Source organism: Lepidochelys olivacea, assembly GCF_965140295.1.
Source record: "Lepidochelys olivacea isolate rLepOli2 genome assembly, chromosome: 12".
NCBI lineage: Eukaryota > Metazoa > Chordata > Testudines > Cheloniidae > Lepidochelys > Lepidochelys olivacea.
This window is the reverse complement of record NC_140422.1, coordinates 40,365,621-40,389,741: the sequence shown is the minus strand read 5'-3', so window position 1 is coordinate 40,389,741 and position 24,121 is coordinate 40,365,621. Positions and strand designations below refer to the sequence as shown.

The 24,121-nt window shown below is 57.2% G+C and overlaps 1 protein-coding gene across 1 annotated transcript; it reads right to left on the bottom strand.

Moving 5' to 3' along the window:
* Positions 1-814: 814 nt before the first annotated feature.
* Positions 815-22,882, bottom strand: LOC311529127 (B-cadherin-like). Its single transcript, XM_084644862.1, has 16 exons — positions 22,727-22,882; positions 22,027-22,141; positions 13,187-13,398; positions 12,400-12,543; positions 11,702-11,857; positions 11,432-11,576; positions 10,717-10,892; positions 10,089-10,217; positions 9,393-9,578; positions 8,837-9,081; positions 8,184-8,326; positions 7,400-7,624; positions 4,240-4,458; positions 3,683-3,813; positions 3,247-3,393; positions 815-1,829 (listed from the first exon to the last, which is right to left on the bottom strand). Exons 1-16 carry the CDS (start codon positions 22,826-22,828, stop codon positions 1,620-1,622), a joined length of 2,685 nt encoding a protein of 894 aa, XP_084500988.1. The 5' UTR covers positions 22,829-22,882; the 3' UTR covers positions 815-1,619.
* Between the last annotated feature and the right edge of the window lie 1,239 nt (positions 22,883-24,121).

The window sequence follows — 24,121 nt, the reverse complement described above, 5'->3', positions numbered from 1 at the left end:
CAGTTTAGTTGGGCTACCCTGGCCCCTGCAGCCATAAACAGCTCCCTGCCCCTGCAAAGTGGGGCTAGTCTCTGGCAAATGCTGCAGCTGTTCACCTACAGAGGGATCACTCTGGACACAGGACGCCATTTCCAGTAGGAGTTTGTCACAACTGGAGGGAAGCAACGGCTGGATTCCCTTTAGATAATAGCAGCTTGTTGGCTGTTCCCAGTACCAGCATTGCTAGAAGCTAAAAATCACTCCACTTCCCCCTGGGCTAGTATCTACAGGCCAGAGGGCTGCTCTGTCTTGCTGTGCTGTTAACACCTCCCTACAGGACAAGGGTGCAGCACTGGGTCACTGACTTGTAGACCAACCCCCTCAGCAGCAATGGCTAGGAGTCCTGCCTTCCATGGTCCCTTTGCCAGGGGTCATCTAGATGACCAGAGGGGTTAGTGCGTAGTAAACCCCAGCCTGATCCTGCCTCTATGTTAAGGAAACCCCTTTCCCCTCCAGTTGTCAGAAGCCCAGCGAGGGCTGGCCTCTCCAGCTAGAGAGTCTCACACAAGAAATGGGTCCCTGCCATCCCCCCTCTCACAGTGTGAGGGGAGCTAGTGGCTGAGTTCTGCTAGCCAGCATGGCCAGAACCCTTTGGAAGTTAGCACCTGCAAACAGGCCAGAGCTCCTGGGCTCCAGAGTGGGGAGGATCTCAACTGCCCAAAGGCTAGGGAGCTTGTTACTGGTCAGTCCTCGAGCAATAGCTCCGAGACAGACATCACCACAACCCACAGCACTAACTGGCAAGAGGGACACTAGGAATAAAGAGCCAAGCCTGTAAAAACAAAAAATCAACTTCCTTTATTAAAAGTTACATCACCCATTGCCCCATGCTTTAGCATCACACTAACTTACTTTATACACAGTACAAAAGAAAAAAGAGGGTGGCCTAGGAAGATATAAAAGGCAGTAGTCAAACATTTTGTATGGAACAGGGCTAGCAGCAGGGTATTAACAGTTGAGTGGTTGGAGCAGGAAGGCAGTTGCACGGGTAGCTGGCCGGCAGCCTACTGGACTGACTGGGGTACAGCACCTTGCACGGATACTGTTACCCTGGTGCTGGAGTTTGACAGACTTCACACAAGGAGGCAATCCAGTCACAGTTTGGAATCAAGAGCCAGAGGTCTCCAGGCCTTTGGGATATTCTAGGAGTTAAGGATTCATAAGACAGGCTTTTATTTTCCCTGGCAGGCAAGTGTGTCTTAAGATCCAAAAGGCACCAGCAGCTGCATAAGGCTTCCAGGCATGGTTGGGTCTGGGTACAAGGCTGTTCACAAGCCTCCAGGAAAGTCACACTAGGCTCCTCAGCTCCAGGAAGCATCTCACACACATGGCTCAGCCACATAGGTGGCATGCAGAGACAGGTGCCCAACAGGAGCCAGAGCTGGGCCTATTTCCTCTCTAAGAAGCTTGAAGATCTCATGTGAAGGGACCCAGGCCAGAGAGTTTGCCCACTGAGGCTCCAGCCTGCCAGTTGCCCCATGCAAGACAAGCTGCTCTATGGAGCTTCCTGGAGAGAAATCCGGCATCCTGGCAGAAGCTGCTCTGTGGGTGGGTGGGCACATGGCATCTGGCCACCCCCCTTACTCGTCCTTGCCCCCACCGTACATGTCAGCCAGCTTCCTGAAGCGGCCGCCCCAGTCCTTCAGGTAGTCGTAGTCCTGGTCCTGGTCCGAGGCAGAGGAGTTGAGGGAGCTGAGCGAGGCCGCCTCGGAGCCGCTGCCCTCGTAGTCAAACACCAGCAGGGAGTCGTATGGCGGGGCAGTGGGGTCAGTGTCGGCCGCCTTCAGGTTCTGGGGGAGCGGAGGAGCGTTTGGTTAGGAGTCATCCCAGCACACGCTCCTGGGGCGACTCTCCAGTGCAGCGAGCTTGGTGGGGGGGGGGGGATTAAAACAGGGCCACCCGCATCGGTGCTGGCAGGCAGCACTAAGACCAGCGAGTGGTCACCTTGAGGGGGGAGCCCTCAGACTGGAAGTCAAGAGGCAGGTTTGTATCATGAGACCAGGGCACTGAAGGGTAGTTTTGCTGAGCAGTGAGACTACCCTCAGTGCCTGCATTTGGGCCTGGGGCTCCCAGATCAGTCCTGATGGAGGGTCCCCTGCCAAACCCATGAGTCACTCAAGAGTCTTCCCTCCTCTTGAGTCACTGGCAGGGAGATCCTGATCTTAGGTCAGCCCAGAGCAACCCCAGCACCAGCTGGCTTCCCACCCCAGAGGCTGGAATTTGGTCCCTCAGCTGGACCTGGGGAATTCTCTGGCAGGAGCCAGGTCCTGAGCAACCCTTGTTCCCACTGAGGTCAGTGGGAGCTGCAGTGCTCAATGCCCCCGAGGAACGACAGCTGCTATGACCAGAGGCAGCCGGTCTGAGCAGAGGGCCTGGCACATCACCAGTCCAACAGCATGTGTACTCGGAGGCTGGGGCCGGTCATGCCAAGCACCCTGGCAGAAAGGAAGAGCTCAGCCTGACTAACGGGTGCCACAGGCCTTCTCCTGGAGGTTGGCCTCCAGTGTTGGCCTGTGGGCTTTTCTAGACCCAACAGGGGAGAGAAAAAAAAACAGGTCTGTGCTCTGGTCACATTCTCCACCACCCTCAGCCAGTTCCCCTGAAATCTCTACACCAGTTCTCAACCTACGGGCCACTTGCAGCCCAATCAGCACACAGCTGAGGCCCAGGTGACATCCTCAGGACCATATCTCATGGATGTGGCCTGCTAGCAGAGAGCTGCATATGCGGCCCACACCTGGACATATCCATCCACCCTCTCCACTCCCCATAGCTAGGTTACAGCCTTGGGCAAGCTACGCCCTGGCAATGAGGGCAGGGATATCAGAGCCTAGCACAGCCCTAAAACCAGGCTTTCCCAGCAGCGATGTAACTGCACCAGGACAGGCAGATAACACTTATTGCTGACCTTGGGCCCCCATGGTGATGGGAAGGGAGACCCTGAAGTGCCACCGCATAGCCAAGAACCAGTGGTCCAGGGAATCCCCACAGCAGCAGAGCCGCAGGTGGCTAGCAACTAGCCCTGAGGGTGGTACGTGCCCAATGTATGCACATCCAGCTAAAGTGAGGACCAGATCTTGAGCTCTAGAAAGGAACTGGTGGCCCTGATCAGCCAATGCCCATGTCCAGAGCTGGCTCCAGCTCCTCACTAGGTGTCATCAGCCCAGGCTCACGTGAGTTTAGCAACACTTGCATCCCTGGCCTCACCTCATCAATGAAGTTGCCAATCTCATCGGGGTTGGCAGGTCGAGGGCGATATTGGGGAGCTGGCAGCAGGGTCGGCACCACATCGTTGCGGACGAGGACTTCGGGGCGAGCCTCCAGGCCGCGGTGCAGCTGGCTGAGGTCATAGTCCTTTAGGAGGGAGATGCACAGGGTCAGGGCCCTTTTCCCAAGTTTGGCTGAGACATCCCAGTTCTGGATGTCTATTTGCCAGGCCACATCTGTCCTGGGGATGGGCATGGGCACCAGAGGGGCTCCAAGGCCATTAGTTTTGAAGGCCCATGTTGCCCACTCCTGGAAACATGCAAAGCCAGAGAGTACGAAGGTGGGACCCAGTCAAGCCCCCAGGGCAAGTCAGTGCTTCAGGTGTGCTGTTACCCATTCCCCACCCCGCAACATGCCATGGGCCACTAGTGCCCACCTGGTCTTCCTCGCCACCTCCCTCCTCGCCGTAGTAGAAGACGTTGTCCCGGGTGTCGTCCTCGGGGAGCAGCAAGGGCTCCTTCACCACCTTCCTCCGCCGCACGAAGAGCAGCAGCAGCAGCAGGAGGACTGGAAGAGACAAGACAGGTCGGCGTGTGCCATGCAGCCTGCTCCAGGGGCGCTCCCCTCCTCCCCGATGGGGCCCCATGCTGCTCTCCTGGGTGCAGTGACGCTGAGACACCAGCAAGCTCCCATCTCGGAGCACTTGGCAGGAGGGCAGGCCCCAGTTTTAATGGCAGGGAACCCAGGGCACAGAAGTGAAACAGCGGGTCAGCAGTGGAGCTGGAACAAGGTCCCAGGTCTGACCATCGGTCCTCTAGCCACTAGGTGAAGCTGCCTCACCACAGGCAGCAGCAGGTCCCATCCTGCACCGCAAGACACCTGCTTCTGCCGCTCACCCTCCATGCAGGCCAGGCTAGCTTAGCTCTGGAAGACCCCACCCTGGCACAAGATGCCCATCAGCCAGGCCTAGAGCAACTCCTCCCAGGCACTCACTCAGTAGGGCCAGAATAGCCCCCAGGATGGCCAGAATGATGGGGACCCCTGGAACAGGCAGCTGTTCCTTTGGGCATGTCTCTGCATGCCCCTCACAGTTGCACACTTCTGCCTTGAGAACAGTTAGCTGGTCTTTGTTCTGGTTGTCAAAGAGCCGCAGGTAAACTTGGTAGATGTCTTTCTTCAACGGCTCCAGCAGCTTCAAGGTGAGCATCTCCCCTGTGCAGACAGACAGTGGGATTATATGGGTGAGACTGCAGCTTGGATACCAGAGGGGAGGGCCACCAGGGGTCAGAGACCAGGCCCCCCACATCCCTTCTACCTCCCAAGCAGACCAAGACCCTACAGTGCCATGAACATGCTCTACTCAAGACCACTTCATCCCTGGAGTTTGAATCTTCCCTCCCCAGTGTTCAACCATGGCATATCTGGGACTAGGATACCCAACACATGACACATGCAGAGAAATCACATAAAATGTAAGGCTGGAAGGGGCTGCAAGAATCATGGAATATCAGGGTTGGAAGGGACCTCAGGAGGTCATCTAGTCCAACCCCCTGCTCTAGGCAGGGCCACCACCAACTAAATCATCCCAGCCAGGGCTTTGTCAAGCCTGACCTTAAAAACCTCAAAGGACGGAGATTCCACCACCTCCCTATGTAACCCATTCCAGTGCTTCACCATCCTAGTGAAATAGTGTTTCCTAATATCCAACCTAAACCTCCCCCACTGCAACTTGAGACCATTACTCCTTGTTCTGTCAGCTACCACTGAGAACAGTCTAGATCCATCCTCTATAGAATCCCCCTTCAGGTAGTTGAAAGCAGCTATCAAATCCCACCCCCCTCATTCTTCTCTTCCGTAGACTAAACAATCCCAGTTCCCTCAGCCTTTCCTCATAAGTCATGTGTTCCAGTCCCCTAATCATTTTTGTTGCCCTCTGCTGGACTCTTTCCAATTTTTCCACATCCTTCTTGTAGCGTGGGGCCCAAAACTGCACACAGTATTCCAGATGAGGCCTCACCAATGCCAAATAGAGGGGAATGATCACGTCTCTTGATCTGCTGGCAATGCCCCTACTTATGTAGCCCAGAATGCCATTGGCCTTCTTGGCAACAAGGGCCCACTCATATCCAGCTTCTCGTCCACTGTAACCCTTAGGTCCTTTTCTGCAGAACTGCTGCTTAGCCAATCAGTCTCTAGTCTGTAGCGGTGCATGGGATTCTTCCATCCTAAGTGCAAGACTCTGCACTTGTCCTTGTTGAACCTCAGATTTCTTTTGGACCAATCCAATTTGTCTAGGTCCCTCTGTATTCTATCCCTACCCTCCAGCATATCTACCTCTCCTCCCAGTTTAGGGTCATTTGCAGACTTGCCGAGAGTGCAATCCATGCCATCCTCCAGATCATTTATGAAGATATTGAACAAAACCAGCCCCAGGACCGACCCTTGGGGCACTCCACTTGATACCAGCTGCCAACTAGACATGGAGCCATTGATCACTACCCGTTGAGCCTGACAATCTAGCCAGCTTTCTATCCACCTTATAGTCCATTCATCCAACCCATACTTTAACTTGCTGGCAAGAATACTGTGGAAGACAGTCAAAAGCTTTGCTAAAGTCAAGGAACACGTCATCCACGGCTTTCCCCCTCATCCACAGAGCCAGTTATCTCATCATAGAAGGCAATTAGGTTAGTCAGGCATGATGTGCCCTTGGTGAATCCAGGCTGACTATTCCTGATCACTGTCTTCCTCTAAGTGCTTCAGAATGGATTCCTTGAGGACCTGCTCCATGATTTTTCTAGGGACTGAGGTGAGGCTGACTAGCCTGTAGTTCCCTGGATCCTCCTCCTCCTCCCCCCTTTTATTTTTATATAAAGATGGGCACTACATTAGCCTTTTTCTAGTCCTCCGGGACCTTCCCTGATCACCGTGAGTTTTCAAAAAAATAATGGCCAATGGCTCTGCAATCACATCCAATTCCTTTAGCACTCTCAGATGCAACGCATCTGGCCCCATGGACTGGTGCTTGTCCAGCTTTTCTAAGTAGTCCCGAACCACTTTTCTCCACAGAAGGCTGGTCACCTCCCCTCCCCCTGCTGTGCTGCCCAGTGCAGGAGTCTGGGAGTTCGTCTTGTTCGTGAAGACGAAGGCAAAAAAAAGCACTGAGTACATTAGCTTTTTCCACATCCTCTGTCAGTAGGTTGCCCTCCCTCATTCAGTAAGGGGCCCACACTTTTCTTGACTTTCTTCTTGTTGCTAACATACCTGAAGAAACCCTTCTTCTTACTCTTAACATCTCTTGCTAGCTGCAACTCCAGGTGTTATTTGGCCTTCCTGATTTCACTCCTGCATGCCCAACCAATATTTTTTATACTCCTCCCTGATCATTTTACAAGCTTACAAGAATTGGAAGATTGGACACAGGCCATCTAGCACAACCCCTGTGCTGAGGAAGGGCCAAGTATTCTCTAGACCAGTGGTTCTCACCCTGCAACCTATGGGCCACTTGCAGCCCAGTCAGCACAGAGCTGCAGCTCCTGTGACATGCTTAGGGCCATACAGCTAGTATTGAGATGGCCCACAATGGTAAATAGCTTGAGAACCACTGCTGCAGACCACCCCCGACAGGTGTTTCTCCAACCTGTTCTTAAAAGCCTCCAACCATGGAGGTTCTGCAGCCTTCCTAGGTAATTTGTTCCAGTGCGTAACTACCCTGACAGATAGGAAGTTTTTCCCGATGTCCAACCTAAACCTCCCGTGCTGCAATGCAAGCCCACTGCATCTTGTCTGGTCCTCAGTGGTTAAGGAGAACAATTTATGTCCCTCCACATACATAAAAGGTTGTTACAAAATGACTGTTGCATGTCCCCTTTCAGTCCGTCTCCAGACTGACCAAACCTAACTTTTTCCAGTCTTGCCTGGTAGGTCAAGTGTTCTAGACCTAGTCACATGAGCGACTCCAAGCCAGCACCACACCACGTCGCATTCTGTGGGCAAGGGCTGCGTCCTGCCCTGCCTTGCCTTTGATCCACAGCCACAGTTCAGGGCTCGTTCCTCCTACTGGAGGGAAAGGGAGGAATGGGGAGGGGGGCAGGCGGAGGGGAAATGGATGGTCTGAGATCTCAGGTGACCAGCAAATCCCTTCAGCAGTTACCTTTGCTGTCCATTTCAGCAGTCCAGCTCGCACCAGATCCATGGAGGAGCTCTGCTCTGAAGGGGGAGGTGTTTGGGGGCAGGTCCTTGTCGATGATGGTCAGGACCTGTGGCACCGGATTCTGGTTGCAGACAGTGATCTCCCGAGGGTCTGGCTCAGGCCCGTGGTCGTTCACATCCAGAAGAGTCAGAAGCAAGGTCCCTGTGCCAGTGGCAGGAGGGGCACCTGTTGGGGACAGAGTGGAGGTTAATCGTGGCAAGTGGTTCAGTCTCCTTTGCCTGGCCCAGAAGGGGAGCGCACTGCTCAGCAGGTGGGAGATGCCTGTCCCGTGCCTGACCCAGAACGGAGCTGCCCGGCCAGCCAGGGGCAGCACGTCGTCAGCTCTGGAGGTCCCTGGTGCAGTCCCAACAGTGACCACCACCTGGGTCCCCACTCTAGGCTACAGGGCCTGCTTTGCCCATGACTCAGGTGAGGCTCCCAAGCCCTGCACCTTCAGTTCCACCCCAGCACAGGCTGCTTCAGACTGGTGCAGTATGATGGAGGGGCCGACAAGCCAGCCTGGGCTGCTTTTAGAAGGACTCCCATTTTCCTGGGAAGGGAGCTGGGTTTTAATTTGGGTGTGGTTTCTCGTGACAGCCTCGGAGGGGGTGTGGCCTTATCACATGTCTCTCACATGGGGAGCCATCACCAGCGCAGGGGAACAAAGATGCTCTTGATCGCGGAACCGCAGTGATCAGACAAGCTCTCAGCCCTGCCCCCCACATTCCAGCTGCAGAGCTGTTACCATCGTCCACTGCCAGCACGATGGCCGTGTAGGTGTTGTTCTTCACAAACACAGCCTCCCTGTCCAGCTGGGCCTTCGCCGTTACAATGCCGTTTTCTGGGTGAATCTCCAGCCACCCCGCGGGGTCATTCCCAACGCGGTACCTGAAGGGAAAGAGCATTAGGGGACAGAAGAGGTGCTAGAGCCGGGGGCAGAAGCCAGTTTGTAGGGGGAGGCTGTTCTGGAAGGTTCTGCCAAGACACTGAGAGGCCAGACTCAGCACCACTCTGACAGCGGGCGGCTTTCGGTGGCACTTGGGCACTGAGCTGGGCAGCTACTGCCCAAATCACGGCTTCCATGGGGGCTCCGTACTCCCACGTAGCAGGTGCTGAACTCCAGAGCGTGGAGCCCAGAGGTTCTGTCCCGCAAGGCCTGCTGCGCCAGCCAGTCTGTTCAGGGACAGGAGCAGTGGCCATGGGATATGGTGTGTTTGGCAAGGGCCAGTCCAGAGGCTTTGCTGCCCATGGTTTACAGGTCCAGACTGTCCTGGCACAGGGCTGTCAAGGCCATCGGTCTCTGTTTGGCCTTGGTGAACCTGGCTGTTTAGGCACGAAGCTGGATTCTGTATGTGTGGTATTACCCGCCCAGGCTCCCAGTCCAACACCACCACTTACCGGATTGTCTGACTCTGCATTTTGTCTGGGTCCTGAGCCATGTAGGAGGTGATTTTCTGCCCAATAGGCACATCCTCCGAGACCTGGGCTGTCCTGATGGGTGGGTCGAAGACAGGTGCCTCGTTCACATCCTCCACGTTCACTGTGACGGTGGCTGTGGAGGTTGAGAGCTTCACGACAAAGGGCTCCTCATTGGTGGCTGCCACGTAGAGGATGAACTGGCTTCTCACCTCGAAGTCCAAGCCCTGGGAGGGACGAGAAGGAAAGGTGAAGCCAGGCCTCTTGCCTCATGCCAAGGAGGGGGGAGGCAATTCCTCCAGCAATGTGGGAGTCGGCTGCTCTAGACTTAGCTAGGTGGCAACGCCATGTGCTCAGCTGTGCTGCAGAATGGCCCCGGGTTTTGATGCAGCTACTTCAGTCTGGCAGGATGCTGGCACTGGGCGCAGCCGGCGCTTCGCCCTGCAGCACACCAGCCCAGTTTTAAGGCAGGCAGATGCCCCTCTCACGCCCGGAGGCGCACTGGTCTAGCTGCCCATGAAACCCAAACCCACCCTACCTTGGTTGTTCGCAGAACACCCTCATTGGTCTCGCGATCCGTGGTGATGGTGAAGAAGCCTCCTTCGTTGCCTCGCACAATGGTGTACACAGCCCGCCACGCCGCTGTGTTGACCTCGTCCGTGTCCGTCACGGTCAGCCTCTGGACCTCGCGCCCCGCTTCGTTCTCTGGCACCGCCATGGTGTACTGCAACACAGGGGCATGCAGGCCATGGTCAGCCACACGGTCACAGCTCAGAGCAGAGAGAGTGCCCCCCTGAGACCTGGGCCTTCTCCACTGGCCAGCAGCACAAAGCAGCCAGTGATTGCTCCTTGCTCTCCCACCCCGCCCCACTCTTCCTGCTCATGGCATAGGACAAGACAATAGATTGCAGTCCTTGCCTAAAACCACGACCTCACTGTCTGTGCAGCACCTAACAATGGGGCTGATCCAGATGTCTCCCTTTCAGGGGCTCCAGCTGGGGCACCTTGGCTGTTTGATCCCTTACAACTGGGGTAGGCTCAGGATAGCAGCAGCCTGTGCAGAGAGCACTTCATGTGGCTCCTAGCCAAGAGATGCTTTGGGTGAAGGAATGGCCACTTTTCCTTGCAGTCTTCACTGTGCCTGCTATCTCCCCCCACCTGATCCCAGGGAGGGGGATGGGACAGGACACCCCAGCACAGCTGGTACTCATGAGAGGGTGATGGAGTAGGGTACCGTTCTGGGGTCAAACACAGGAGCGTTGTCATTGGTGTCTGCAATCTTGATCACAGCGGATGCAGTGGCTGTTAAGCCTTCCCCATCCAGGTCTGCAGCCTGCAGCGTCAGCGTGTATTCTCTCACTCTCTGGGGGGAGGCAGACATGCCAGTCAGTGGTAGAGATGGATAGATAAGACATTAGCAGTGCTGCCTCAGATGCCAGTTCCCTGTAACCCTTTCACACAGTCCCCAGCAGCCAGGGCATGTCAAGCTGGCTACGAGAATCCATCATGCTTCAGGACTCCCTGGGCAGGGGTCTGCTCAGATCTCAGAGGCATGCATCAACAGGGAGCCCTTCTCCCCTGCAGCAGCCCACAGTTCTCCAGCCAGGGAGAGCCACTGCAGGAGTCTTCTGGTGTCAAGCCCAGATTTATAAACCTGGGCATTTCAGACCATTGAGAGGCAGGCTGCAAACGAGGAGCTGGCTCCTTCATAGGCTTGTGCCATACAGCTGCCCTTGCCGGCACAAGCTGGAAAAGGACTCTGTCCTTGGCACACTCCAGTAACTGAAGATGTTGCTGCCCTCCTTCATGGAACTTTGCTATGGCAACAGCTGCCATGCTTCCAAGCCCATGTCTCTGCTCACCTCTCTGTCTAGGCCACTTGCAATCACACTGATGGCTCCAGTGGCTCTGTGGATGGTGAACATCTGGGGATGGGGTTCCTTAGGCTCTTGGTTCAGGATGGAGTATGCAATGACCCCATTGTAGGACTCTATGGCATCATCTGCATCTGTGGCAGTTACTTGCATCACAGAGGTACCTGAGAGAGTGGGGTAGAGTTGGAGGTGGTAGTGGCTCGCTCCTCCCTGATCAGGAGGCAGAACATTTCCCCTGAGGAGTGCTGCAGCTTCATACAAGATGCTCAATAGCAGAGACTCTGCCAATGGAGAACGGAGCCCAGCGTTGGGCTCATCTCCTTCAGTAGGAAGGAGAGCTAACTGCTCTGAGGAGGACTCATTGGCAAGCCACACAAAAGGGTGTGGAAGTGGGCACCACATTCATGGACCAGTGGCTTGAGGAGCCTGCCTGACCCTTTAGGGCTGCCAGAGACCAGAGGCTTGTAAGAGATTATCAGGGCTTGATTTGTGTTCTGTACTGACTGCACATGGGTTGCAGGGGCATGGATGCAGACACTATCAGAGATGTCAAAGGCAGAATCCCACCTGCTAACAGGGACACCCCAGACCCAGCCCATGCTCTGTCCCACTAAGGGACAACGGAGCAGAGTCCAGGGATGCAGATTTCTGGAGCCTGGATCACTATCAGCAGGACAAAGCTATTTCCACCCATTCCTCCTACCTGGCAGTGCTCCTTCCAGAACCGAGCCTTTGAAGAGCTCTTGGGTGAATTGGGGTTTGTTGTCATTCTGATCAGTCACGGTGATGATGATCTCCATGGGCTCCTCCACAGGTTTGCCATTCTCAGACACGGCATGAGAGAAGAGCTACAGACAAACAAGAGGGCTCTGAGCTCCACCATGCTCCCTTCCACCAGCAGCTGGCTCAGAAATGGGCCCCCTGGTCAGTGGGGCTCTGCCCACCTGCCACACACAGGGCTTGGGTGACTTACGTGGTATTTGTCGATGTCTTCTCTGTCCAAGGGCTGAGTCACCATCATCCAGCCGGTCTTGGCCTCAATGGTGAAGATGCCGTTGGGAGGGGTGTCTGCACCTTGCCCTGTGATGCTGTAGATTATCTTGGACTCTCTATCCCTATTGGATTTGATCTAAGGGGAATCAAAGCATGTACATGGCACATGGTGTAACGAAGGCGGAATTAGATGAGCACACTGCAAGTCACAGCTCAGTAACGGACATGAGTAGGGCCAGACTGAAAGATGGATAAACTTGCGTTCAGACAAGATCAACAGTGGGAAACCTTCAGGAATCCACTGTACTCCAGCAAACACAGAAGAATCTACTGCACCAGCGTCTAGGGGAGTGCAAGGATTTTCCTCCACTAATTCCTGACAGTGGGATTCTGTAGTTTGTTACTATTTTAATAGGGATTAAATTGTTAAAATGCCAATGATAGAACATTCCACAACTAGAATATGGAAGTGTATAAATATGCCGAACATAGCCTTGCCCTCCCAAACCGGCAGAGCCCCACCACCTTTTCCAAAGCACCCACTGGCAAAAAGCAGTCAGCACCTGCGCAGCCAGGCATGTGACATGGTTAGGTCCAGCAACAAGAGACCCGGCAGCACCTGCCTGCCCAAGAGGCAGCATTCGGGCGGGTGAATGCAGGTTTGAGATGCTTCCCTACCTGAACCAGCTTTTTAGGGAACGGGCCCCTCTCATTTTCAGGGACCCTTATCGGAGGGATCACCCAGTCCCTCTTCTGTCTCTGCAGACCAGGTCCGGCCTGTGGGAACATCAGCACCTCTGCTGGGTGGCCTGGAGCAGATTCCTACAGGGAGAAGGAGGCATCCATGTGTACAAGAAACAAGCCCAGGGATCCCAGACCAGCCAGCGTATAACCCTGGGTTAGCATGGTGCCAGCCGGCGGCTCCTTTATGCAGAGCATGCTGTGAGCACAACAGACCTGGAGTCAGACTTGCAGACTGTTCAGACACGGATGCTGCAGGAGGCCAGACCATGGTGAGTGGGATGAAGACCATGTATTTCTGTGTCTGGCTTGGATCATGTAAAGTGCAATGGAGAAGGTTGCACTCTGGGCACAGTGTGACCAGGGGCCAACTTGGCAGTCCAGGGAGAGCTACAGGTAGCGATTCCCACTGAGCCCCACGCTCCTGGGCTGCTCTAGCCATGAAAGCAGTTGCTAGACCAGCGTCATTCTGCATGTAACCGACTCCCAGCAAAGCAACAGGCAGTTAGTGGGCTGGGTGCACTGGTAACACTACAGCAGTAATGGCTGTGGGACTGGCCTTCCCACCCCCGTCTCTCGTAGGGGCCATGATCAATCTGGGCACCTTGCCATCCTGTTAGGGGAACGGGGTTCACTAGTGCTGTGTTCTACCCAAGGCACAAAGGTTGCCATAGAGTCAGCCCCCCGCGCTCCCTACAGGCCTGCCAGCTGGCATGAGCGTTACCTGTGCTGAGCGAGGGCTTTGGTTCCTCACAGTCACTGAAGCAGAGAATTTCTTGCCCGTGGAATCCCAGGCACTCACAGTAAAAGTCTTCCCCTGCCCAGGCAGCTGGGTTTGGTGTCTCACCAGGACCGTCCCATCCGCCAGCACTTTGAAGTCAGCATCATCTGCATCGTACAGCGCGAGCTTCCACCTCGTGCAGTCCTCAAACCTCACTGGGGAGGAAGGGCTCTGTTAACAGGCTCCCGCCAAGCACAGGACGGCAGGAGACAGGCTGTCAGGGAGACCCTGGCGCTAAAACTGCGACAGCTTCCAGCTTGAAGGGGTTTGCCTATCTAGTCATTTTCATGTTACCCCTTTCCCAAGCCATTGGGCCCCAAGCACACGTCATCGTTCCCTGGAGTGGCCAGCTTGGAGCTGGCCTTCTGAGCTACCCAGCCACATGTGCTAACAAGTTTCTCCATGCCAGAAGGGAGAAGGGAGACAGGAACATGACTGATCAGATATCTCCAGCGAGACTCTGGGTAACCCGCTAGGAGGCAGTAAGTGTTTAAGCCAGACATGTGACAGCACCAACCAGACAGGAAGAGGCAGGGGAAATCTGGACTTATCCTCCAATGTGATCAGCTAAGTCTGCTCTCAGACAACTGGAGCTGCTGACTCAGCTAAGACAGGCTCTGCCTAGTGCAGTCAGCGAGCCCAAACAGAGGCTGGGTTTCTGAAACTGGCCGTAGGAACGGTTATCTCCCTATAGTAATAGGCCAGGGGCAGAATCCTGATGGGTCCGTCAGCCTGGCCCCCACCACACAGCACGTGGCCTTCCAAGCTTGGGTAAGTGAGGGCGACGGTGCTACTTTAGAGACGCAGCATCGCTTGCTATTACACCTCCAGAACAAGCAGCAAGTCAGCTGCCTGTTGGTTAGCGCCTATGACTGGGTAGTTCCAGACAAGAACTCCGCCATGCTGTCTGCAGACAGCCTTGTTAACAGCAGGCAGAGGGATGGAGCAATTAACAGGAGGGCCAATTCTCCTCTGGCAGGTAGTTCCTACTGCAGAAGAGCCTGTGATGGCCTGACTCAGTTTAGAGGTTTAGTTGCATTAGGAGTTGGGAATGCAAGAGGCGGACTGCAGGGCTGAGGGCCTTGGGCAAATCCCACACCAGGTGCAGGATACCTTGGCAAAGACCAAGCATGAGCCTTTGCACTGCATACTTCAGACATATTGTATCCTGGCCACACCCTAACTCCTTGCACAGAGTGCCCACAGGGCACACCATTTCTATCCCAACAACCATGCTGCTAGGCCAGACTTACCCAGTTCACTAGAGCTACCCCAGCCCTGTGTGGCTGACTGCATTGGGCCAGCAGTTAACGAGAGCACTATAGGTCTTCTTAGACCTCTCTGCCACCAGCTCTTCCACAAGGTAATGCTGCCTAGGAGAGCTGCAGCCAGGACCTCAGCAGTCATAGAATCCTAGAATATCAGGGTTGGAAGGGACCTCAGGAGGTCATCTAGTCCAACCCCCTGCTCAAAGCAGGACCAACCCCCAATTTTTGCCCCAGATCCCTAAATGGCCCTCCTCAAGGATTGACCTCAACCCTGGGTTGAGCAGGCCAATGCTCAAACCACTGAGCTACCCCTCCTTGGGCAGAAAGGCTGTACTCACCTTGTGCTGTAGGCCCATGGTCCCAAAGCTTTTGCAAGACTCTGTAAACTATCCCATTGCAAACACCCACCCTGCCATTCACTATTGCCTGGGCCCCCATTCCATACCACGCCCATGAAATGCATAGCAACTGGTCTGGTAGAAGAGAGACTTCCTGTAAGCCAGGAAAGCCAGCACCCTGTGACAGCCAGCTCTGTAGACTACTGCATGGAAGCCTGTTTGGGGCATGCTCCCCTTTTCTTTGCCATTGAGGGGCTGAGGTCACACTCCGGAACATGGCTTCGGCTGCGACCTGTGTTCTCAATGTGAATACCCTAGGAGACGAGGGCTCCCACAGCCACGTCACAAGTACGGGCACATGGAGAACGCCAGCAGGTCTAAGCTTAGCTGCCAGTTTAGAGGGGTGCCATGCCCTACAGGGGCAGCCAGAGAGCAGGGTAATGGCAGGCAGGCTCGGAACAGTACTCCGGACCCAGGGCTTCCCTATCCCATGCTCTTGTTTAGGAGGGGTTTCTGCCCACGCTTCAGCGGCAGGGAATCCAGGAATCCCTCTGGATAATGCAGTGACCAGTCACTGGTCTCCAGAAGTCCACATGTGTAAGAGCCTGACGTGAGGCCAAGCAGTTGCATGGCCTGTTGGCTAATCTGCCCCCAGCAGCGAGTTACATGCATGTTTCCGGTTTGCTTTCAGACGCTGGGCCCAGGAGGAGTCACTGACTCCCAGGTAGCACTGAGAGGTCTAGCCTTTGCTATGCAGGTATTTAAATGGCCAAGTTATTCAATCAGACCTGTTCCACTTCCTGCCATGCTGATCCAGCCACAGAGCCTCCCTCACCAAGGATGGGGCAGCTGTTGCATGGGGAACACTGTGCAGCTCTGCAGGGTGGCTTTGGAGGTGAGAGACTGGGGGGCAGTTCCTCACAGCTGGAAGGACAGGCCCCCTGCTCCCTGATTTGCACAGGAAGATGCTCATGCTCTGACCACTGCAGCCAAGAGCAGGTGTCGGGCATAACACCAAGTAGCCCATACAGGAGAGGACTGTACTACCCTTAGATCAGGGGCATGGAGTGAAGCCTGGCCCATTCTCCAGTTAACAGCTTTTAGGGCTGTCAAGAGAAGGCTGCAACTGCCCACCAGCATGGCTGGTCTTTGAGAAATCAAGGGTCACTGTGTGATCTCCTCCCTTCCTGGGGCAGGAACAGTCAGGGAGCAGCTTGCTGCTCTGCTCTCACTGGAGATCAGGCCCAGCTAGACTGGTCATGTCTTAGCAACTCTGACCTTCCCCGTGACCTGGGAGCAGTTACAAGAAATTGACTCTCCATGGACTGACTCCTCCACAGGTCCTGGGCTAGGGCGGCTAGCTCAGTATAGGTTCCAGCCTCTCTGGGATGGGTGAGTGGAGGGAGGAGGCTGGTGACAGGAAACCCAGTAACTGCAGTACAGGTGCCTTGAGGCAGCCAAACAGACCCCAGGCCTGGAGGATTCCAGGTGCTCTTCAGTCCTGCAATCACCAGTTTGTTCCCTTGCCATGCTAGGAGCCAACAGCAGGTGCCGAAGTCCTCCCACTCTCACGGGCTCTAGCCTCCAGCAGGCTGTGGCGTTGCCCACGCCTGCTCCGAGCAGGGCTAGCAGCACCATGCAAGCCCAGCTGCTGGGCTCCTATAGTGCTCCCTTGTTACTAGCCCTAGTGAACCGCACTGGTGGGAAGGTTTTAGAGTGCCCGGTGCAGACAGAGCCCTTATCACCACACACCATCTGTGGTCTTGGACAAGAATTCCCGAGGGCCATGCACAAAAACCCATCTCCCAGAGATGCCTCAGCCATTACACACTCAAGGGGAGCTGTACTTGCATCCAGGTTCACACAAACCCTGCAATAAAAACACAAGCTCTTTCCACACTTAACGTGGCCCGGGGGCCCTTAAGGCTTTGGCTCCTTTGTAATTGTCAGCCTGCATGTCCATGAGACTGCCCTGGGCCAGCTCAGCTGCTTTGGCACATTATAAGCCCCAACCTGCAGCAGCAGCCTGGACAGGACCAGGAAGTCTTAGAGTGATACTTTGTGAAACATAGGCCTCCATTTCTCAGAGAAGGGACAGCGTTTGCAACAGACATCTCTGCTCTAGGATGGAGAAAACAGGAAGGCTTCCAGCTCCCCACATCCAGCTAGACCCAGCAGAGGTACTCCAAGTGAGCTGAACACTTGGGTCAGCTCGCCTGGCCTTGGCTCGCTGAAAGCACTCACCACTTAGTGGTATTTTGAGTTCTGCAGCCATTAGCTAAGGCCATCACAGAAGCTAGAGTTCTGCATGCAGTTACTGGAAATAGCCTCCTCCCCCAGGACACTTCAAAACAGAAAGAGTAAACAAGGGCTTGCAATGCTGCCCTGCATCAGACCATGCAGGAGATAGCTACAGCTCCGAGAGCTCTGGGACTGCTGGTCACAGTCCCCACCAGAGGCACTGCAGCAGAAAGCTCCCACCACTGCATAGATGGCAGGCGCTAGGAGGTCTATGGAAGCGGTTATTGCTTGCCTTTAACCCTGAGCAGAGCCACTTCACAGCCCCTAGGTCTTGGGCCCCAGCCCAGCAAGCAACTGCCTCTGCCTGGCATTCACCACAAGGATACCCAACCTTGGTACCAGCTGGACAGGAAGGCAATCCTTTCACTCAGACAGCAGAGGAAGCCCTGTAATAGGCAAGGCCAATAGGACGCCCTTTGCACAAGCCCTGTAGTACAGGCAAGGACTGCACCTACACCCAGGAGTCTTCTGCATCACTTCCCTGGTCAGAGGCTTAAGTGTAATCAGAGCTGACCTGTGTGTCTGAGATGGACTAATAGCAACCGGCCAACTCCTCCTCCACACTGGAGAATTAGCAGTTACACTTCAAAATGCATCTTAAAAAAATCACATGCACTTAATGTTCTGATCCTTGTGTAATGCTGATTAGAGGACTCAAATAGCTCCGGATATTAAATCTCTCCTAACAGCCTGCTTTTCAGCACCATAGTGCTACTCTAAAGAGTAATTTGTAGCAGGCTTTCCAGTACAAGGGGAATTAGAACAAGCTAGGAGATCAGCACCTCCCCTCTCTCCAGCATGCATGGAATTTTTGCAGCCCCTGTGTTGACATACCAAAGGTCTGTCTCAAGGCCTCTACTTTACAAAGGTCAGGCTGTGTGAGAGGTGAAGGAAGAGCAGAAAGCCTGCTTTGGTTAAATCCTCCCTAAGCAAAGCAGTGAACACCACTGTGTGGATACAGCACCCCCAGGGGCCTCTTACAGCAATCCCTGATCTGCAGCCCGCAGTGCAGGGGTTCTAGTCAAGCTCAAAGCACTGGGAAGGCAACATTGCCATGCCAAGGGAACAACTGGCATTTTGAGGAATGTTAATGGGCTTTGGGCACTAACCAAGTAACTGCTCTGCAGGCTGGATTTGGCTAGTTTCGCAGGCCAGTGAATTACTGAACAGCATGGATCTGGCTTATAATGGGAGAGCTCTCTGGATCCACTGCACATTTCTGTTAGGTATTTTATTTGTTTTTACATCTCCAGACAGAAGAGTGAGCTTTGAGAGCTTACAGCTTGGGCTACACTAGAATATTAGGGCAGTTAGCTACATTGCGTGAAAAATCCACACCCCAAGCGGTATAGTTAAGCCGACCTAAGTCCCTGCGTAGATCACACTAGGCTGACAGAAGAATTCCTCAACCTAGCTACTGCTCGTCAGACGGGACCACCCACATGGGAACAGGAGAACCCCTGCCGTCTACACCAGAGTGCTCCAGTGTAGGCAAGCCCGTGCTCACACGCAGGTGTAGCCTCTCCGTCCCCACACTGTGAGGGAGGCTCTGGCCCATGGGGAAGGGAAGTCTTTCTTCCACAGAGCAGGGGGTGACATTAAATCAACTAAGTTCTGGTGTCCTGAAGTCACTCCAGCAAGCATGGAGTTAAGTGCATGCCAGTCCCTGGAGGGACGGCAGAGGAGACAGACCAGCCTCTGTTCGGAGTACAATGTGCACATTTCACATCCCCGGAACCATGCCCAGGACTGGCTCGGCTCATCTCAGCACCTGATCCGCACTCCCTGGGCCCACTGCAGGGTGGGCCAGCAGGGGCAGGGAAGAGAGTCCAAAGCTGAGCCATTCCCCGCACTCGGGACCCTGGGGAGGTCACCCCGCAGGTGACTGGAGCATGTCTACCGGGCAATGAAACACCCACCTCACTTCAAGAATTCTGCACTGGCACCCACTGCCATGCTTGGGCAGGCCTGGAATGCAAGGGCAGGGACAGGCCCACTGACTGCCATTTCAGGCAGTCTAACCCAGGCATCGTCTGGGGGTGGGGGATTTAAATGCCACCCTCCAACGCCCGGCACTAGCCATCAGGACATGGGCTCAGGGGCACTGCCAGCAGGATTCTGCCACATGCACAAAGACCCCCAGAGAGATGCAGCCCTGCCAAGCTGAACCATGCCTGGGGCTCCCAGGTCAGACTCAGGAGCGAGCAAACTTATCCACATCCCCAGCATGGGGGAGACTCCGGCCCAGAAGCAGCAGCCCTAACTCAACAAGCAGAGCGGCTTTAGCTGGAAGGGAGGGGTTGCTGCAGGGGAAGGTGGGGGAGTATCTGTTAAGACATGACACCAGCCAAAATAAGCTAACAGGCCAGGCAGGGCTGGATTAACCATTTTTGGGTCCAGCACCAAACTTATTTGTGGGCCCCCATGGGAGCAGTGGAGCATGGTGCAGGGGGATCAGTCCCCAGAGCGAGGGGCCAGCCAGGGGCAATGGGTCATGGCATGCAAGGGTGGCCCTGTTCCACTCAGCCTAGTGCGAGGGCACTATTTATAAACTGGCAGTTGCCAGACAGTGGCACGCCTGGCCCTTTGCTGCCAGTGTGCCCCCTGCCCTCAGGGGCAGGCCCAGGCCACACCACACAGCTCCTCCCCCTTCCCCCAAATCCTCCTGACTCTGTATGGCCAGAGCCCCCCCCCCCCCAGCCCCATTATGCCAGCACCCCTCCCAGCCCCCTCCACACAAATGCACAGCGCCCTGCACAACACCACCCCTGCCCAGAGCCTCCCAGCCCACAGCCCCACAAAACCCCCACTCCCTAGTGCCCTAACAAACACCCTCCCTGCCCCCTCACAGCTCAGCAGTGCCCCTGCAAGAAACCCACTCCCCCACACCCTGCCTCCTGCCCGCACTCACTGGACCTGCTGGGAGGCGACTGTCTGCCCGGCTGAGCAGCAGTCAGCCAGAGCTGGTCTCGGGGCTCCGGTCCCTCGGGAGTGGTGTGATCTGCCAAGCCAGGACCTGCCCTGGCCTAAGACGCACTTCCCCTGGAGGGGCCCAGTCAAGCTCCCCGCACTGTCCCCTGCCCCCCACTCCCCCGCCCAGCTGAGACTGGCCAGGCTTCTGCCCCAGTCCCAGGTGGCTCAGCTCCAGAGAGACAGGTGGGGACCCACAGGCGGTGGGAAGCAGAGGCTGCCGGGAGCTGGAGGTGTACTGAGGTCCGGCCAGGGCGCAGAGAGGAGCAGAGGGATGGGGCCGAGGAGGCAGCAGGCCAAGAGGAGCAAGTGGTGGACAGGTTGGGGGGTCAGAGTGGTCTCAGGGTGCAGGGCAAGCCAGGTCAGTAACTGCCTCACAGAAAGCTCCCTCCCCACATCTTCTCCCAGGGTTTGCTCAGAGCCCGGATCACAGGACGCTCTAGTCCTGCGCCATTGCCCTGGGCGGGTGGGGCTCAACAAGGTGTGGGAGTCTTTAGCCTTCCAGTCAGAGGATTGTCCTCCAGCCGTTTGGACGTTAGCATTTCAAAGGCTGCATTCCCCAGGACAAAGCCTCCTGCACTCCAGGGGGAGGAGCAGAGATAAAGAGGAGACAGGCCCACTCTTTCTTCGGGGATAGAAGCATGAAGTGCTTTTATGAAGTGTTGTAGGCCTGGGGGATTTATGACCACGGACGGCCAAGTTCACCAGAACGCAGGGCAAAGTTATAAACAGAGTGGAAATTTCCCCTACTTTGGGGTGGGACAGACATGAGACAGCCTTTGCAGGCTAAGCCCTAACTACATGAAGGAAGTTTCCACTAAACATGTAACCCCCCAGTCTGAATTAGGGCTTTAGCAATTCAACTGCCGCAGAAAAGGTCCTTGAGCCGTCCCCCATTTGGAAATAGACTCTCCTCTGTAGGGTCTGATCAGATCATCTGCTGACCACACTTCAGAGGGACAAAGCAGCCAGGGCCTGGCGCTCTCCACTTCCGCTTTCAGAAGTGCCAGCACTGGTCTAACTAACTGCCCAGGGAGCCTGGAGGATTGGGGTTTAGGGAAGGAGGCCACAAGACCTCCCAAACTGCACTGGGTGAGAAGAGGGAATCAGAATTAACCCTCCATTCCAGGACAAGTTTTGGAGCCTGCTGGATACTAGAGAATAAGCTGGAATGTCAGGGCAGGTTTTGAGTTAGGAGCAGCCAGGAAGCTGCTTAGCTGTTATATCTCCAGGGAACCTCACTCAGCATGCAGGGTTTCCTCCCCTAAGCTGCCTGGGTACCCTCAATTATTTGTGCTCAACAGGATCCCAGGGAGAGGAGGTCTCTGCCCCGAGGACCTCGCAGTCTGGCAGAGCAGATGACCAGTGGAGGGGCGGAGGAAGGGAGTGGAAGCCAGCTCTTCCCGACAGGACTCGGAGGCATCACAGCAGAGCATCTGGGGCACCACTTTTCAATGGCTCTCGCGGTGCAAGCGTGGCCAGGGGCCCACCAGAGGCCAGGGAGGGACAAGCAGAGGGGAACGTCCAAGCACAAAGGGCTCTGTGCCAGAACGAGAGTCACACCCCAGAGCATCAAAGCTAGTCTCAGCCTGGGGTAACCCAGAACCACGCTGCCCTAGGAGCCCAGGGGAAGGACTAGCACACAAGGCAGAGGCGATCAGCCGACACCACCCACCCCACAGGCAGGGGGCAGACGGGGCTCATGCGGGAGCACCTGGCAGGGGTAAAGCCAGCCAAGGGCACGTCCCACAACCGCTGCGGCATTCGAGTCCCACAGGGCAGCGAGCAGCACCCCGTGGGCATGACCCAGAGCCCGGGGCAGCTAAGTGTCTCCGCCCCCCGCGGGCTCTGCCCCACTGCCCCCGGGATCCCGACCCCCCCACCCCCCGTAGGGAGGGAGCCTTACCTTGGCCCAGGACCTGGCCCCGGAGCAGCTGCACACGGGGCACCACGAACGCGAACCGCTCCAGGGTAAAGCCAGCCCGGCACGGCTCCGCCGGCTCGCCCAGCGGCCAGCCCACCTGCGCCAGGGAGAGCTGGGTTAGCCCCCCAACGGCGCGGCCAGGCCCCCCCCCCCCACCAACCCCGCAGCCCCCCAACGGCGCGGCCAGGCCCCCCCCCCACCAACCCCGCAGCCCCCCAACGGCGCGGCCAGGCCCCCCCCCCCCACCAACCCCGCAGCCCCCCAACGGCGCGGCCAGGCCCCCCCCCCCCACCAACCCCGCAGCCCCCCAACGGCGCGGCCAGGCCCCCCCCCCCACCAACCCCGCAGCCCCCCAACGGCGCGGCCAGGCCCCCCCCCCCACCAACCCCGCAGCCCCCCAACGGCGCGGCCAGGCCCCCCCCCCACCAACCCCGCAGCCCCCCAACGGCGCGGCCAGGCCCCCCCCCCCAACCCCGCGGCCCCCCAACCCCGCGGCCAGGCCCCCCCCCCCTCCAACCCCGCGGCCAGGCCCCCCCCCCTCCAACCCCGCAGCCCCTCTCCGGCCCCGCACGGCGCCCCGCGGAGGGCTCCCCGCCAGCCCCGGCACACGCGGCCAGAGGGGGTCCGGGGGCCCCTCCCCGGGGTCCGGGCGGGCAGCGAGCCCGCAGCGCGGCGCCGTTACCTGCAGCAGGAGCAGGAGGCAGAGGCAGAGGCAGAGCCCGGGCAGGCGGCCCCGCGGCGGCCCCATCTGTGCGGCGGGGCGAGGGGGACGCGGCGGCTCCATCTCGCCCCGGCTGCCCCGCCCCGCGCCTTTAAAGCGGCGGCTCCAGGTGAGGCGGGACCAGGTGCCGCCCAGTCGGCTCCGCCCCGGGAGGGGCTCAGCCCGTGTGCGCGGCGCGGGGCGGCGCCAGGGCCCGGCCCTTCCCGCCCCGAGAGCCCCCCGGGGCCCCATAGCTCCTCCCGGCCCCCACCCCCAGAGCCCCCCCGCACCTCCCCCCGTTATCCAGCCCCCCGCTAGAGCCCCTCTGTCCCTCCCCCACCCTGCCCCACAGCCCCCCCGCACCTCCCCACATTATCTAATTCCCCCCGAGCCCCTCTGTCCCTCCCCCACCCTGCCCCACAGCCCCCCCGCACCTCCCCACATTATCTAATTCCCCCCGAGCCCCTCTGTCCCTCCCCCACCCTGCCCCACAGCCCCCCCGCACCTCCCCACATTATCTAATTCCCCCCGAGCCCCTCTGTCCCTCCCCCACCCTGCCCCAGAGCCCCCCCGCACCTCCCCACATTATCTAATTCCCCCCGAGCCCCTCTGTCCCTCCCCCACCCTGCCCCACAGCCCCCCCGCACCTCCCCACATATCTAATTCCCCCCGAGCCCCTCTGTCCCTCCCCCACCCTGCCCCAGAGCCCCCCCGCACCTCCCCACATTATCTAATTCCCCCCGAGCCCCTCTGTCCCTCCCCCACCCTGCCCCACAGCCCCCCCGCACCTCCCCACATTATCTAATTCCCCCCGAGCCCCTCTGTCCCTCCCCCACCCTGCCCCACAGCCCCCCCGCACCTCCCCACATTATCTAATTCCCCCCGAGCCCCTCTGTCCCTCCCCCACCCTGCCCCACAGCCCCCCGCACCTCCCCACATTATCTAATTCCCCCCGAGCCCCTCTGTCCCTCCCCCACCCTGCCCCACAGCCCCCCCGCACCTCCCCACATATCTAATTCCCCCCGAGCCCCTCTGTCCCTCCCCCACCCTGCCCCACAGCCCCCCCGCACCTCCCCACATTATCTAATTCCCCCCGAGCCCCTCTGTCCCTCCCCCACCCTGCCCCACAGCCCCCCCGCACCTCCCCACATTATCTAATTCCCCCCGAGCCCCTCTGTCCCTCCCCCACCCTGCCCCACAGCCCCCCCGCACCTCCCCACATTATCTAATTCCCCCCGAGCCCCTCTGTCCCTCCCCCACCCTGCCCCACAGCCCCCCCGCACCTCCCCACATTATCTAATTCCCCCCGAGCCCCTCTGTCCCTCCCCCACCCTGCCCCACAGCCCCCCCGCACCTCCCCACATTATCTAATTCCCC